Below are 14,311 nucleotides of genomic sequence, written 5' to 3' on the forward strand. Positions count from 1 at the left end.
ACTACAACTGCAATGTGCCTTCCTATTCCTGTTAACTCTATTAACCTACTGCAATACACAAGTCGAGATTAGCGTGGTATGAGACACAAAGGTACAAATCACCATGGCTGATGATCCATCACTGAGATGTAACATAAGGTACAAAACACGCCATGTGTGAAGCATGCTTAGCCAGTTTGATTAACAAAAAGGTGGAGGAAAACCCTACATGGCAGCTGTTTAATGTTAACAATTTTGGAACTTTGCAGACAAACCTTGAAAAATGAAACCAAATCCGAGATTCAAACCCATGATCATTTTTTTTTAGCAAAGGGGCACAACTCTGCACATCTAGTCAACTGTTACCAGTTAAAGACTGAGTTAAGAAATAAACAAGCTTAGCTGTCAATGGATTGCTATTGCTGTATTAATGCCAGTCATTCCGTCCACATGGTGAGTGACTGTGTTTGGTTTCACATCGCTTCAAGCAATATTCAAGCAATATTCCAGCAATATTACAGCTGGGACACCAGTAATGGGTTTCACACGTTGTACCCATGTGGGGAATCGAACCCAGGTCTTTGGAAGGATGAGCGAACGCTTCAACCACTTGGCTACCCCACTGCCCCCGTCCATAGGAATATACACTGAAAACTGTATCAATCGCAACTCACCTTCAGCACTGAGTGAGTAAGTGAATTTTGAGTATCAACATCACTACAGGAAGATATGCAGGACAGATTGTTTAGAATTGTAAGAATATACATGACAAAAAAAACACAATATACACAGCAGCGTAACAATAATACATTCAACTCCAGTCATACTTCGAGAATAGATATCTTGAACATTACTAACATTTCACAAGGAAACAGTGTTAATTATCAAAACGTTCAATGACTGCTCTAACTTCAAGGATTGTACAAGTCGCAAATCCTGATTAACAATATTTTCAAATATGCAATTAAAAACAAAGCAAGATCAGTATTTAGAAGTAAAAATTACCACAGCACTTGTCATTAATCAGCACTGCTGCCCCGCTTTCCCAACTATTAGCAAATTTAGGGCTTTTCAATGTGACCATTATGCGCACTAGAACCATGCTTAACCAACCAGATGTGTGCCATGCTGCATAAACTTTTTAGACGATTGCAAAAAAAGCTTTGTCACGTTAAATAGAGTGAAATAAAATTTAAAGTCACTTAGTTCAGCCTTATGATTGAGAAACAGACCTGACTAAATCGATAATCGACACTATGCATACTGAAGAGCAAGAGAAAGACAACTCAGTACTTTTGTCAAGTTTTTAAACATGGATAGAATATGGATTAAATCCATGGATTGATCTATTAAATACATGGATCACAATATGGTACATACTGAAATACAAGGCTCACAGTATGATACATACTGAAATACAAGGATCACAGTATGATACATACTGAAATACAAGGATCACAGTATGATACATACTGAAATGCAAGGATCACAGTATGATACATACTGAAATACAAGGATCACAGTATGATACATACTGAAATACAAGGATCACAGTATGATACATACTGAAATGCAAGGATCACAATATGGTATAATACATTTACAAGAATTCCTGCATGTGAACATATCAGAGACGCTAAAATGATATGATGCATAGTGCTTACCAAAAGATACTAATGATATCAAATGCTATTTATTCTAACCTGATGGTGATCTCACTGATTTGTATTGAAAACATGAAGTTATCATTGACTAATATTGATAATGTGGTTATGTTATGAGTGATTCATATTGATAACATTCTTACTGTGCTAAAATAATCAACAACAGCTATGCATTATCATTCACCAATGTGAATTGCTTCCTTTCATGCATATATTCACAGAGATGTCAACCCCAATGTGTTGCAACACGGTTTCAAGGAACAAACTGGTAGTTTGACCAGAAAATTAACAGTCAACTAAATACTTAAAATCATGATGCATTCTAAATATGATAATATGACACTAATCAAGTGTGAAACTTTAGTTTGACATACCAGTTTTGTATAATCAAACGAAAGCAACGGTCACGTGGTTAAATCATTCATTTTCTGCAAATACACAATAAGTGGGTCAAATTAAAATCAGTGTCACGTAAGAGTACTTCATTTACTTGAAATGATTTCAGTTCATATATGTCATTAAATCTGATGAAATGAATATAAGTGAAGTCTGACAATGTATTAAACTATGTTTATCTTATTTTTAACACATTTTCTTCAAATTTTGTAGAATTTCTAGTGCAATAGTATTGGCATAGTCTGAGTCAAAACATGCAGCGACTACAATGAAATGATTGAGGTTAGCTACGACAAAATGACTGAGGTTGGTAGCTCTGGATATAGAGACCATGATTCCACAAACCCAACATTGAGGCATATCTCAATGTTAATCAATATGAACCAAACTGTGACAACCATTCCATTCAGACATATCTCAGGATGAACCATTTTGCTGAACACTATTGTCTAGATGTATCGATTTGATCAGAACATTATACCCTTAACATTCAAACACTTCTCAAAAGGAAAGGTTTTGTCAAACACTGTTTTTCAGACATAATGATTTGAATAGATTGATTCGCTCCTTACATTCAGACACATCTCAAAATGAAGCAGTTTTTTAATGATTATTGTTCACACATAATGATTTGAACAGATGATGTTATGTCCTTACATTCAGACACATCCTACACCCCCCTACTCCCGAATTCTGCTGACACTCAAGCATATCTCAATATATTCAGTTGACAACTCAGCCTTAAATGAAAAAGCAGTGTAATCTAAAAACGTAACTTCAAAAGCTTCAAACATATTTTTCTGCTTTTTTTTCTGCATTTGTTGTAAAAATCAATATTGACAATTTTAAACTTTAACAATCTTTCTACAGTGCCACTGACATGTACAGAAAGGATGTAATTTGTCAAACATCAGCCGCTTATCAAGCATGTGGTGTCAAGGTTGAATCCTAGCGTCTGCTGTTGAACATCACTGAAACAGCGTCATTAAGTTACACTACTATGTTCTGCTGACGTCACAAATCGCACAGAGCTCCAATGTCAGATTTGTCAGCTCTTTGTGAGAGCTTATTCCTGTACATATGATGCAGGGAACAATCCTGTCTTGCCATCTTTCTCCCCTTTCCACCAGTCCTTGTCCATCTTCTGCAATAGCTTGATAGTATCACCCCTGTGTAGTGCCAGTTCCTCATCCTCTTGTGGAGTAAAATCAAATAAGGCCTTCACAAACACCTGAAATAAGAAACCAACTGAATGAGTGAGTGAGTGAGTGAGTTTAGTTTTACGCCGCACTCAGCAATATTCCAGCTATATGGCGGCGGTCTGTAAAATAATCGAGTCTGGACCAGACAATCCAGTGATCAACAACATGAGCATCGATCTGCGCTATTGGGAACCGATGACATGTGTCAACCAAGTCAGCAAGTCTGACCACCCGATCCCGTTAGTCGCCTCTTACGACAAGCATAGTCGCCTTTTATGGCAAGCATGGGTTGCTGAAGGCCTATTCTACCCCGGGACCTTCACGGGTCCAAACTGAATGAAGTAATCGTCCTATACCTGGAGATTCTATATCTGGCATTCCATACAAAGCTCCAATGCATGTTGTCTGGTGGAGAAAATACCTTCTATTTGCTTTACAAGACTCAATTTACAAGATGTTAACCTACTTGCACAGGTGCAACCTAAGATAAAAACCTAGGTGCACTAGCCAAATTTGTCATAAGAGGTGAGTTAGAATCAGGGGCAAATTCCCTGACTTGGTTATCTAAACCCTGTGGCTCATTCTGTTGATCACTAGATTGTCTGGTCCAGACTAGATTAATCCTAAACCTCATCTACATACAAAACTGGGATAAAATAACTTGCCTCAACCAAGTCAAGAGTGACCACCCGAGTCTGCTAAATGCTTCTTATGACAAGCATGGATTGCTAAGATTCTAACCAGGATCCTCATGAGTGAGGGAGTCAGATCATAAATGACCTTGTAAGCATGAATCAACACCCTCGTCATGTTTACTGTACTTCCCTTAGGGAGGTAACTCACTTGTGAAAAGGGATTTCTGACATGTTGCCACCAGTCGCTATGACAGTTACATCAATGTTTTCATCAGACATCTTTCCTGAAAGCATCCTTCCCTCCTACAGGCACACAGGAACCACATAACCAATCTAATTCATTAGTCATTCTATTGTCTGTCCCTCAATCCAAGCCATCCCATCTGCACTATCAACTTAGTTCTAAACTTTTGACTTCTATTAGAATAATCGCAATTGTAACTATCACATCCTCTAAATATTTTATAAACTGGTACTTAAATTGGCATAATATTTTCAACAATTACAAACACCCCATTCACCATGAAAGAGAATGCCAGAGAAGCAAGTTTGATTAAAGATAGGAAAACATGATCGAGAGGAAGTGCACATAACATATGATAAGGATTGACAGTCTGATTGTTGTTTAACAATACTCTTAAAAAAAAGTAGGGGATCTTCATTTTTTTTTTATTAACGATTAAAAATATTTAGGAGATTTATCGGAATCAATCAATGTTTATATGATATTATTGAGTGTTTTGAGAGTGAATCACCATTTGCACTTCCTTACAACCATAGTTATTTGGAAGGTAGTCGCTTTTGAAAGATGATTGATATATGGAACATAATTTGCATGTATACAATTTTCATTTTAAAACAAACTAGAAACAAACACTATCAAATGTGTGACGCAAGATGAGTGTCAAAATTAATGTTCTAAGTGATTTCTCAACCTCTTGAAAAAACGTCAAAATCATGAATGGGACCAAATCCACATGTATGGGGCTACTGCGTTGTGCACATGCATACCATGCGTTGTGTTCAGGGGTGGTAATAGAGGGAAATGGTGGTGTGTTGATAAGATGTCTTTCATTGACACATTTGTCAACATTTACACTTCCTATGCAAATTATCCCCTACTTTTTTGAAGAGCATATATCACAGCAATCTGTAGCCCACAATAATTGAATCTGGACCAGACAGTACTATGATCAACATCGTGAGCATCGATCTACAAAAACGGGATTTGATGGCATGTTTCAACCAAGTCAGTGAGCCTGATCAACCGATCCCATTAGTTGCCTCTGACAGTAAGCAAGGGTTACTATTATTCTAATCCTGGTCTTCATGGGTCACAGAATAATAAGGAAATAACTCACCTCCTTGTAGGAATCAACCATGTCCCTCAAGTAGATAGTCTGGCCTCGGCTGACTGATGCTGTACGATGGTAGTTGATAAGTTCATTGAGAGAGTTGAATTTCACTACCCACATAAAATACTTCCCTGCTCCATCACGCAGGACCTTAAAATGCTGAACATTTTCTTGAAATCTGAAAGCACAGAAACACAGAAATATTGGACTGGTCAAGAAAGCCTGATGCATGTTAAACCTCTAACAATTTAGTTTGATTCTTCAAAAATCGAATCTGACAACTGAGTTTCAATTAACCATAACCAATATCACCATTTTGATTCACCATTTGCATACATAATTAACATGATTAAATCATTTCCATATACATAGAAAATAACTTTTACTCCAACTCAAGCAGTTTTGAGCACTGAAAAATGACGGAACGCGGTTGGTTAATGCCAAGTTAATTACTCAATGAGATCTGTTGCTACAAGACATCAAGTTGACAATGTAATTCAATAGAAAATAGCTGACTCTGAGAGTTAAGTGAAATCTGATGTTTTTAATTGTTTAAAATATTAAATCGAGGGTCCAGTATTGAAAATCAAATTGAATCGAGGGCTGGTTTAATCATTACAACCGTAATACAGGTCTCATATATTTTCCCCATTTATAAACCCCATAATCTCCGGTCTGTTGCAGACAAACCCAGGATCCAATCAGGGAACAGAGGACTCTAATCTGCTAAGGGACAAAAGTTGGGATAACGAGACCCCTGTTTCCCTTAAGGCGATTGATACAGTGGGTGGGTGGGTGAGTGAGTGAGTATAATTTTATGCCACTCTTACCAATATTCCAGCAATATCACAGCAGGGGACACCCAAAATAGGCTTCACTCATTGTACATCCTCCTACATGTCTCCATGGTATATGTTCCGATATGTCTCAGTTATACCCTGTCTCAGCAACTACATTGCAGCCCAATAAATTTATTACCTCCCTTGCTGGCTTTTTATCCAGTCATGTGTCTACGCTGGGAAGTGGATTGAACCAATCACAACTCACTCTTGATTTTTAAATTATTTAACCGATTAAACATGGCAACCCATACCATGAAGAGGTTCTCTGAAAGAGGCAGAAGGACTTCTTGCCTTCACTTTTTAAAAACATTCAGGCCTATCAATTTGTCTGCATGATTTCCTCAAAATCTGAGTTACACTGTGAACAAACTTTCACAGCTGCAACCGCTGACTTTGTTGATACTGGCAAGCTCAGCTGTAACGGCAGGTTAGCTGACTGGCTTCTGTGAGAATGCTGAACCAGTGAAGGGAGGTAACAAAATTATCAAGCTGAGCCGTAGATGCATGCAGGATATAGTGGAGACTTATCAAAATGCATACCCTGGAGATATTGAGGATGATTGTAACTATGTCCTGGGTGTCAGGTGTGAGTGAACTATTTACTCCTGAGACCCTACACACAAGTTTCTCTGTTTTCATGACTTACTTGACAGAAATTGAAAATTCTCCAGGAGCACTTTCACTGTTGCGGACAAGGAAGGCTCCATCTGGTTGGTAGGTAGGCAATAATTTCTTTTCTGCATCCACACGTTTAATACTGCCTACATACCAGCTGAAACAAACACAGGCAAGACGTAGACAACAAAAGAGATATATGAGAAATGATTCCATAAAATTGCACCTGTTTTATCTTGTTTGTAAACTGTATGTTCAACAGTTCCACGTCAACATAGCCACTGACATCACCAACATCATTCATAAACCCTTCCTTGGTATGAGTGAGTGTGTGAGTTTCACGCCGATTTCTAGCAATATGTCAGCAACATCGCAGCAGGGGGTCACTTGAAATGGGCATCACACATTGTGCTCATTTTGAAAATAGACCCCGGATAACTTGATATTTACAATGAACATGAGGTTTCTATGTATTTACTAACAACGACAGTAAGCAAGTGATGACCATGGTGAATAATGAACACGCTGAATGAGTAAGTTTGGTTTTACGCTGCACTCAGCAATATTTCAGCTATCTACCTACCAATTCCATTTGTCACCGCTTAGAAAAAACATGGGTTACTGAAGCTAATTTCTAACCAAGATCTTCATGGATGAACATGCTGAAGTGGGAAGGTTATATATACGGAGAACATATATATACTGTTTCATTTAATATCTGCCCCAAAACATTGCATTCATTTTCATCAAGAAATTGTAGAACCATAGAGAGTGGGTATGATGTTACTGTATAGCACAGGACATCAGCACTGGGTTTCAGTGCTTTCAGTGTGATGGATTTAAACTGCGACAAGCGAACACTTTAACAAATAGAGCCCAAAACCTGAATATCCACAGAATTATTTCCCGTTCAACAAGAGTTCCATTGGAACAATGTAAAATAGTACCTGAGTAGTCCATAGCAAAGAGGCCCCATTTAACAATGTCAGCACTAATAATAGTGATATGACCCACAACTTAGGTATAAGGGACAAGATAACGTGTGATAAACACAATGAACTACGTGTCAGATTTGAGGGACAAAGTGACCTATGTGTAAGGATTGAGGGACAGCGTGGCCTATATCAGATTTGACGAACATGAGCTACTTGTCACATTTAAAGGACAATGTGACTTATAGGTCCGTTTCCTATTCTCACGGTCAGCATGTTTTCTACTCGGATCACTTATGTTCGCTACTTAGCAGTTGTTTACATTGATGATCGGTAACTAAGAGGTGGCCAAAATCTGCAAATAATCAAAATTTTGTAACGAATATTGGTAAGTTTTTTACCACCTTGGACAAATCATAACTTTATCCCAACCCTTTCCGACAGGATAACTCTTTCTTACACTTCACAATGTTTCTTCCTTGTTATGCCGTGAGAATAGGGGAAGCTTCATTAAGTCAGTGGTGAACAACCTTGTTTTTCACCGAACTCAAGAGTGGCAATGCACCTGGTGGATCACACAGTTGATAGGTGCAAACGTTAGCATGGTTAGAGGAGGAGTCTCTTCATATGAAAACAAGCATTCATATGATAATAACATTCTGTACTATTTTTCCAGCCGATATCCAGAAGTACCACGAGAATATATATATGTCAGATTTGAGGGACAATGTGACTTATGTGTAAGGATTGAGGGACAACGTGACCAACCTGTCAGATTTAAGGGACAACGTGACCTACCTGTGAGGTTTGAGGGTGATGTAGTTTGCAGGGACATAGCCCTCTTTCCCTTGGTACTCTGCCTTGTACCAGTTCTTGTCCTCATCCATATTTAACACCTGGAAACATGATATAATATTTTTTTCACAATGCTGAATGCCATTAGATTGGTTGACCAATTTCTTACAAAACGTACTGGACAGTGTGGTCATCAGAGTGATTGACTGAGTTGAGTTTTACGCCGGTTTGTAGCAAATCTCCACATTCTGTATAAATCTGCGGGAATTTTTCCTTTCATCAACCGCTTCATGTAAAAATCTTTTTTTGATCAAAGGCCTCTCAAAAGAAAGCATCAATTGTAAATGTTTCCCAAACAAGCATCAACCAGTCAGATGGCTTGCTTTGACCACACACGCGTTTTGTGGGGACACATTGTAATCCAGATGTGTCAAGATTAGTTGAGGGTCTGATTCGGCAAAGAATTGGTCGATGTCATGAGTATGTTAACAGTAATTTTTTAATCAATTCCATGCAATGGTAGCATGGCCACCGGCAAAGCACTTGGGTGGGGTACCCTGAAGTATATGGCCTTCTTATAACTTATTGTGCTGTAAAGCATTTTGAGTCAGGGGTCATCTAAAATTTTATGTATCTTTTTAACACATTTAATCCTCACAAAGACAAGAGGGCCTGTGGGTATTACCGGTATACCGCAATATCCTTTTCAAACCAAACATACTTCTTACATTTTTTTGTGAAGTGGTATATATAAATGATATTTTTGTGATTTTCTTAATAGTGTAAATTACAATCTTAGCAGACTTTCATTCACAACCTACATTTTCCTTTGTATTATATGACAAAACTGCACACTGTAAAAAAAAATACTATAAATTCTTATCAGAGCCATAACATATATTGACTTATAAAGTAGAAAACAGGGTTGACATGCACAATTAATGTCCCTGACTGTCAAACACTTAAGTTCCCAAGATACAGTGCAATGTGTAAAATCAAAAAATCAGTGGCCATACATCTAAGCCGACAGAAAACCACTGAAGTTATGCCACAGTTAACAGTGCAAGAGAGAGAGGGCCACAGGTATGAGGCAGATGAGTGCCAACCACAGCAGTGTTGCAAGGGCCCTGAACTGTACACGTGGTACCATCATCAGCCTGTTCCAGCATAACAGGCAGACTGGCAGCACCCAAGACTGACCACATGTGATGACGCCACAGAAAGACTGGCAGCACCCCAGACTGACCATGTGTGACGACTCCACAGGAAGACCGCCATCTGCATATACTTCATCTGTGCAAAAAGGCAACAGATGGCAACAGAAACGGCAGCAACAGCCCCAGGACATGTCCTCAGTCGACGTACCATGCTACGATGTCTAAGTGCTTCACATCCTCTTCACGGAATGGCGTCGACCAAGGAACATCATCATCGTAGCTTACAGTGGGCTATATATGTCGCTGGTTCACAGTGGTTGGCACGAAATTGGCAGCAAGTGTTTTTTTTTTCAGATGACAGTTCATTCACTATGTTCCATAATGATGGCTGGGTGCAAGTATACCACTGCTTGGGAGAAAGACTAGTGCCGAACTGTGTCCAGGAAGTGCATCCTTTTAGAGTAGGAGGTGTGATACAGTGGGGAGGAGTTATTGGGAATCAACGTACATAATTGGTCATAATGTGAGCAAACTTGAATGCTCAGAGATACAGAGATGACATTCTTCAACTCGTGACAATACCATTTCTTCGCCAGCAACAACACGGAACACTTCTGCAGCACAACACTCCTTGGTTGCCCAGAACATTCAAGTTCTTCCATGGCCAGAATGCTCACAGGACTTTTAACTTATAGAGCACTTCTGGGATGACCTGAATTACAATAAGTGACAAGAACTTGCAGATGCTCTCAGGAACAAGTGGTAAAAGATTCCAAATGAGCCAGTTGAAAACATCAATGAGACAACGAGTCTGGGCATGTATTGCTGTTAGTGTTAGTGGTGGTCACACTTGTTACTAACGATCTGTATGCATTACCAGAGACTTGAATTGACTGAGACATTCAGTGATTGACTCTTGTTGTATTGGTGAACTGTGCTATTCCTACCCCTCTGTCCATTACAGTGGAAGCTGTCAAAACTGGCATCTGTGCAATCCGACAAGTTGTTAACAATGGCATAAAATCTGTCCTATCGATGTGTTTTATATTTACCATGAGCTTTACAATCTGTCACTTTCTCTAAACTGGATTATTTCTTCAGTCTTCATCTGTGATGAGTTTCTCACAGAAACTTACTATAACTAAAAAAACATTGTACATTTTGCTTTGATTTCATCAATCTTTAACAAGGGTGTTCACTTTCTTTTGCCCACTAGTTTATGTTTATTTCTTTCATATTTTTTGGCTTTTAGGTCAAAGTTACTTCTCCAGTATTTATTGATAACTGATCAATGTTCATGCAAGGATGATGAACTCTTTATTCTATATAGATAAGCAGTTTTATTTGAAATAATAATGTGCTAAGAACTTTACAATGTATTACATAAATGTACACTGGATTGTACAGAGAGATACTATTTTCAAAACTGACATGTCTTAATAAATCCATAAATTACTTCCTCCATGAATACATCATATTTATTGCAGCACTGGACACTACTGACATGAAGAACCCCTTGATCAAGTAACCTGTCAGTGATTGATAGAACCTGACTCATACCAACACAAGCATGTCAGTGAGTTTCTTTCAAATCCATCACTCGTTGACAACAGTCTGGCGGCATGGTCTTGGACAATATTTCCAATGACAACCTGAAATCCTGCGTATTTGACATACAAAATATCTCAAATATGTAATGAATTTAGAAACTTGTGACATTGTTGATGCCCTTGGTTTGCTGTCATTTAAAACTACAAAGTTTAAAGTTTGCTACTTAACAGCCCAGTGCTGATGAAATGCCTTGTTTGTTTGCCATTATTATACAATCACAGTTGATTTCTTGATTAAAGTGCCCAACTGAAGTTGACTCCCAACATGTCCATGACACCTCTCATGACACATGGGAGTCATGACAACTCCTACATATTTATGACTTGGGCAAACAAGGGTTAATATTGCTTGGAGCACTTATACGGTCAACTGGATTAGTTCACATTATGAAACTAGAGGCTGTCAACATTTGACATGTTTGCTAATTGAATTTGGTTTAAATCAATCAAAATCAGCTGTCAGCTGTAAAACAGTATCACAGTAGCGGTATGGACGACCCTGACCTTGTTGTGACCATTGATGGATGTGGAGGATTAATGATCTCTATCTGTACCTACATAATCAAATCTCAGTGCTGTCACTGACCATGATCACTGCTGACTAATTGAAGTATTGGAGAGAGTATGGTTTTACACTGTTTTTAGCAATATACCTCACAGGGCACCGGAAATAGGTGTCACACATGTGATGAACCGAACCTGTGTGATGAGAAATGCTTGAACCACTGGGCTACCTCCTGATCTTGAAGTGTATACTTCACACATTGTATCTGTAGGGGGATTCGAACCAAGGCCTTTAAGTATGAAGAGCAAACACTAAAACCATTAGTGTGCCTCACTACGCCTTAGACAGTGCTAAAGTAATGTTCATCAAGGGAGGTAATACAACAAGCAACAGCAGTCAGTACCAGAAATATTCTTGTTCGTTACTACTGTTCATTGTAAGAAGAAGGTCTATATTTTTGTTTCATTAGTACTAGAAATTAAAAGATATACTCATTCCATGATATTTTCTCAAACTTGAACTAACCCAAATGAACCTAATCCTTTATAAATTATATTTATGTGCCATGATTATGGTTTAGACCGCTTGTCTCTTGAAGCAGTCACTGATAAAACAAACCTGAATTCCTCGAAATACTTTATATTTCAGTTCCCATACATAAACATGATAAATGAGTACAATTTATAGTACATGTATATCGTTATGCTGTTCTGTCAGTGAATAACAAACATTTGTTGTGAATGGAAGCATGTGTAGATTTTAATTGACACCATAAAGACATTTTAATTGACACTATAAAGACAATCACCATCTCAATTGCAATCGCAAAACCTTTGTAAAATTTCTTTATTAAATATACCGGTTCTCAGAAAAATTATTGCATTACGTATCATTTGAAAAGTGTATAGCAAAATACTGGTAACTTGCGTACCCTAGTAACTTCAGTACCTTGAGATACCAACATGCAACCCAAATCAAAATGTCACTTAAAAATCCAGTGTATTTTCCAACAAGCTCTGTGTAAATTGTCCTAGGAGCGGTCACACATCATTACCATGATAACTGGGTGTTGTAATATACTACATACCTTTAAACTAATTGCATGCTTGCTTTCAACAGCCAGATTCTATGGTGTGTGTGAAGGCTCTAGTTTCTCAGTTTGAATACCTTCCCCATACTACCAGCAGTCTCTTTATTGATAAACAATAATAATGACACAACAGTTTATTATTGTGTCAGGTTGGTTAAAAATATATACAATAGCAAGATATATGTATGGAACAACCACCCCTCATGAAGTCTAAAAGACATCACCTTTAAAAACATTACTACACATAGAAAAGGATGATGATTAACATCAGCAAACTTGTTGGTGCAGAGCATAAAATTACATTGTCGAGTGTCGCTAAATGCCATATTTCACAATTTGGTTTGACATCATGATAACTATCTAAACAAGATGATATTCTGGACATAAAAATAACTTTATTTAACTCACTGACATATCAACAACTAAACGTGAACCAGACTATGCACAGAATTTTACTGGCAATATATACAAATAATAGTAATATATGTCACAATATTCTCATATAGAACACATATACTCACATATCTAATATATCACACATGATGACGATTACTGATGGCTAAATACTTCCATGATTTGTAATCATTCACGAAACTGAAACTTATTATGAAATTCAAGTCAACAGATATCGATTCACGTAAATAACAGTAGTGGCATGTTTAATCAAAACGCCCTTTCAGTGCACTATTGAAAAAAATCACAATCACGAGGACATGCCGCTCCACGAACGGATGTGATATTTTACGTGACATAAATTCTACGCCGATTTCACATTGACTGAGACAAAATCATTGGACCAGGAAGTGAGTCAAGAAACCCTTTAAAAGTCGCCACATCCATCCAAAGGAACTCTGATTTAAGTTTTTTCATTTGTAAGTGACTTATTTCGACTTGGAAAGATACATTACCTTGATTACGGCGTTTTTTGAGAAGCTAAGTTCATCATCCGCGGTCGCATTGAAGTCGTGGTTGCAAGTAGCCTCCATTTTGACGTAGACAACTGACTTCCTGCAGGGAGTAAACAGCTCACAGCTCCACACAGGGAGATAAACGGTCGCCCTCCACTATCGTGCGTTCATACAGTGTATAGAGCTTCTGAATCCTGCAGTCCTGAGTATCGAAGGAAGCGCCAGTACATCTTCTATCACAGTAATAGGTGACCTTGAGAGCGCGCCTGTTAACTAATGGAGAGTTTGTATGACTCATGTATAACATTTAACAAGTACAACGAAATATAATGATACCATAGGACATTGTTGTACATTATTTAATTCTGATAATTATAATATACATGTATATTAATACTGATCACGATAACTGTGATGATAAACGGCAGTCTGAGATGATAAATAATATTAGTGGTGGAACGTGATAGCCTATTGTGGTTAAGGATCGAGGTAATAACTTGTCGTAATTACACATTGACAGAACCATTGGAGATGAAACACGGCGTCATATTTCAACACTGTAACAGTACTGGGTGACGTCATTCATGTACACATCGTCACACAGTTAAACGTTGTGTCATCAAATC

At 37.9% G+C, this 14,311-nt stretch overlaps 1 protein-coding gene across 1 annotated transcript; it reads right to left on the reverse strand.

Annotated features, from left to right (window-relative positions):
• Positions 1-296: 296 nt before the first annotated feature.
• LOC137284488 (growth factor receptor-bound protein 2-like) lies at positions 297-13,809 on the reverse strand. Its single transcript, XM_067816311.1, has 5 exons — positions 13,686-13,809; positions 8,419-8,516; positions 6,720-6,845; positions 5,238-5,409; positions 297-3,270 (listed from the first exon to the last, which is right to left on the reverse strand). Exons 1-5 carry the CDS (start codon positions 13,761-13,763, stop codon positions 3,106-3,108), a joined length of 639 nt encoding a protein of 212 aa, XP_067672412.1. The 5' UTR covers positions 13,764-13,809; the 3' UTR covers positions 297-3,105.
• Between the last annotated feature and the right edge of the window lie 502 nt (positions 13,810-14,311).

This window comes from Haliotis asinina, chromosome 5, assembly GCF_037392515.1.
Source record: "Haliotis asinina isolate JCU_RB_2024 chromosome 5, JCU_Hal_asi_v2, whole genome shotgun sequence".
In the NCBI taxonomy this organism is placed as follows: Eukaryota; Metazoa; Mollusca; class Gastropoda; order Lepetellida; family Haliotidae; genus Haliotis; species Haliotis asinina.

What these genes read in the sequence shown, in the direction of transcription:
- LOC137284488 (XM_067816311.1), bottom strand. Translation starts at nt 13,763, where the DNA reads ATGGAGGCTACTTGCAACCACGACTTCAATGCGACCGCGGATGATGAA. An exon ending in ATCACCCTCAAACCTCACAG is followed by an intron (nt 6,846 to 8,418) that starts GTAGGTCACGTT and finishes TGTTTGTTTCAG; the next exon opens with CTGGTATGTAGGCAGTATTA. An exon ending in TGGTTGATTCCTACAAGGAG is followed by an intron (nt 3,271 to 5,237) that starts GTGAGTTATTTC and finishes TTCTTATTTCAG; the next exon opens with GTGTTTGTGAAGGCCTTATT.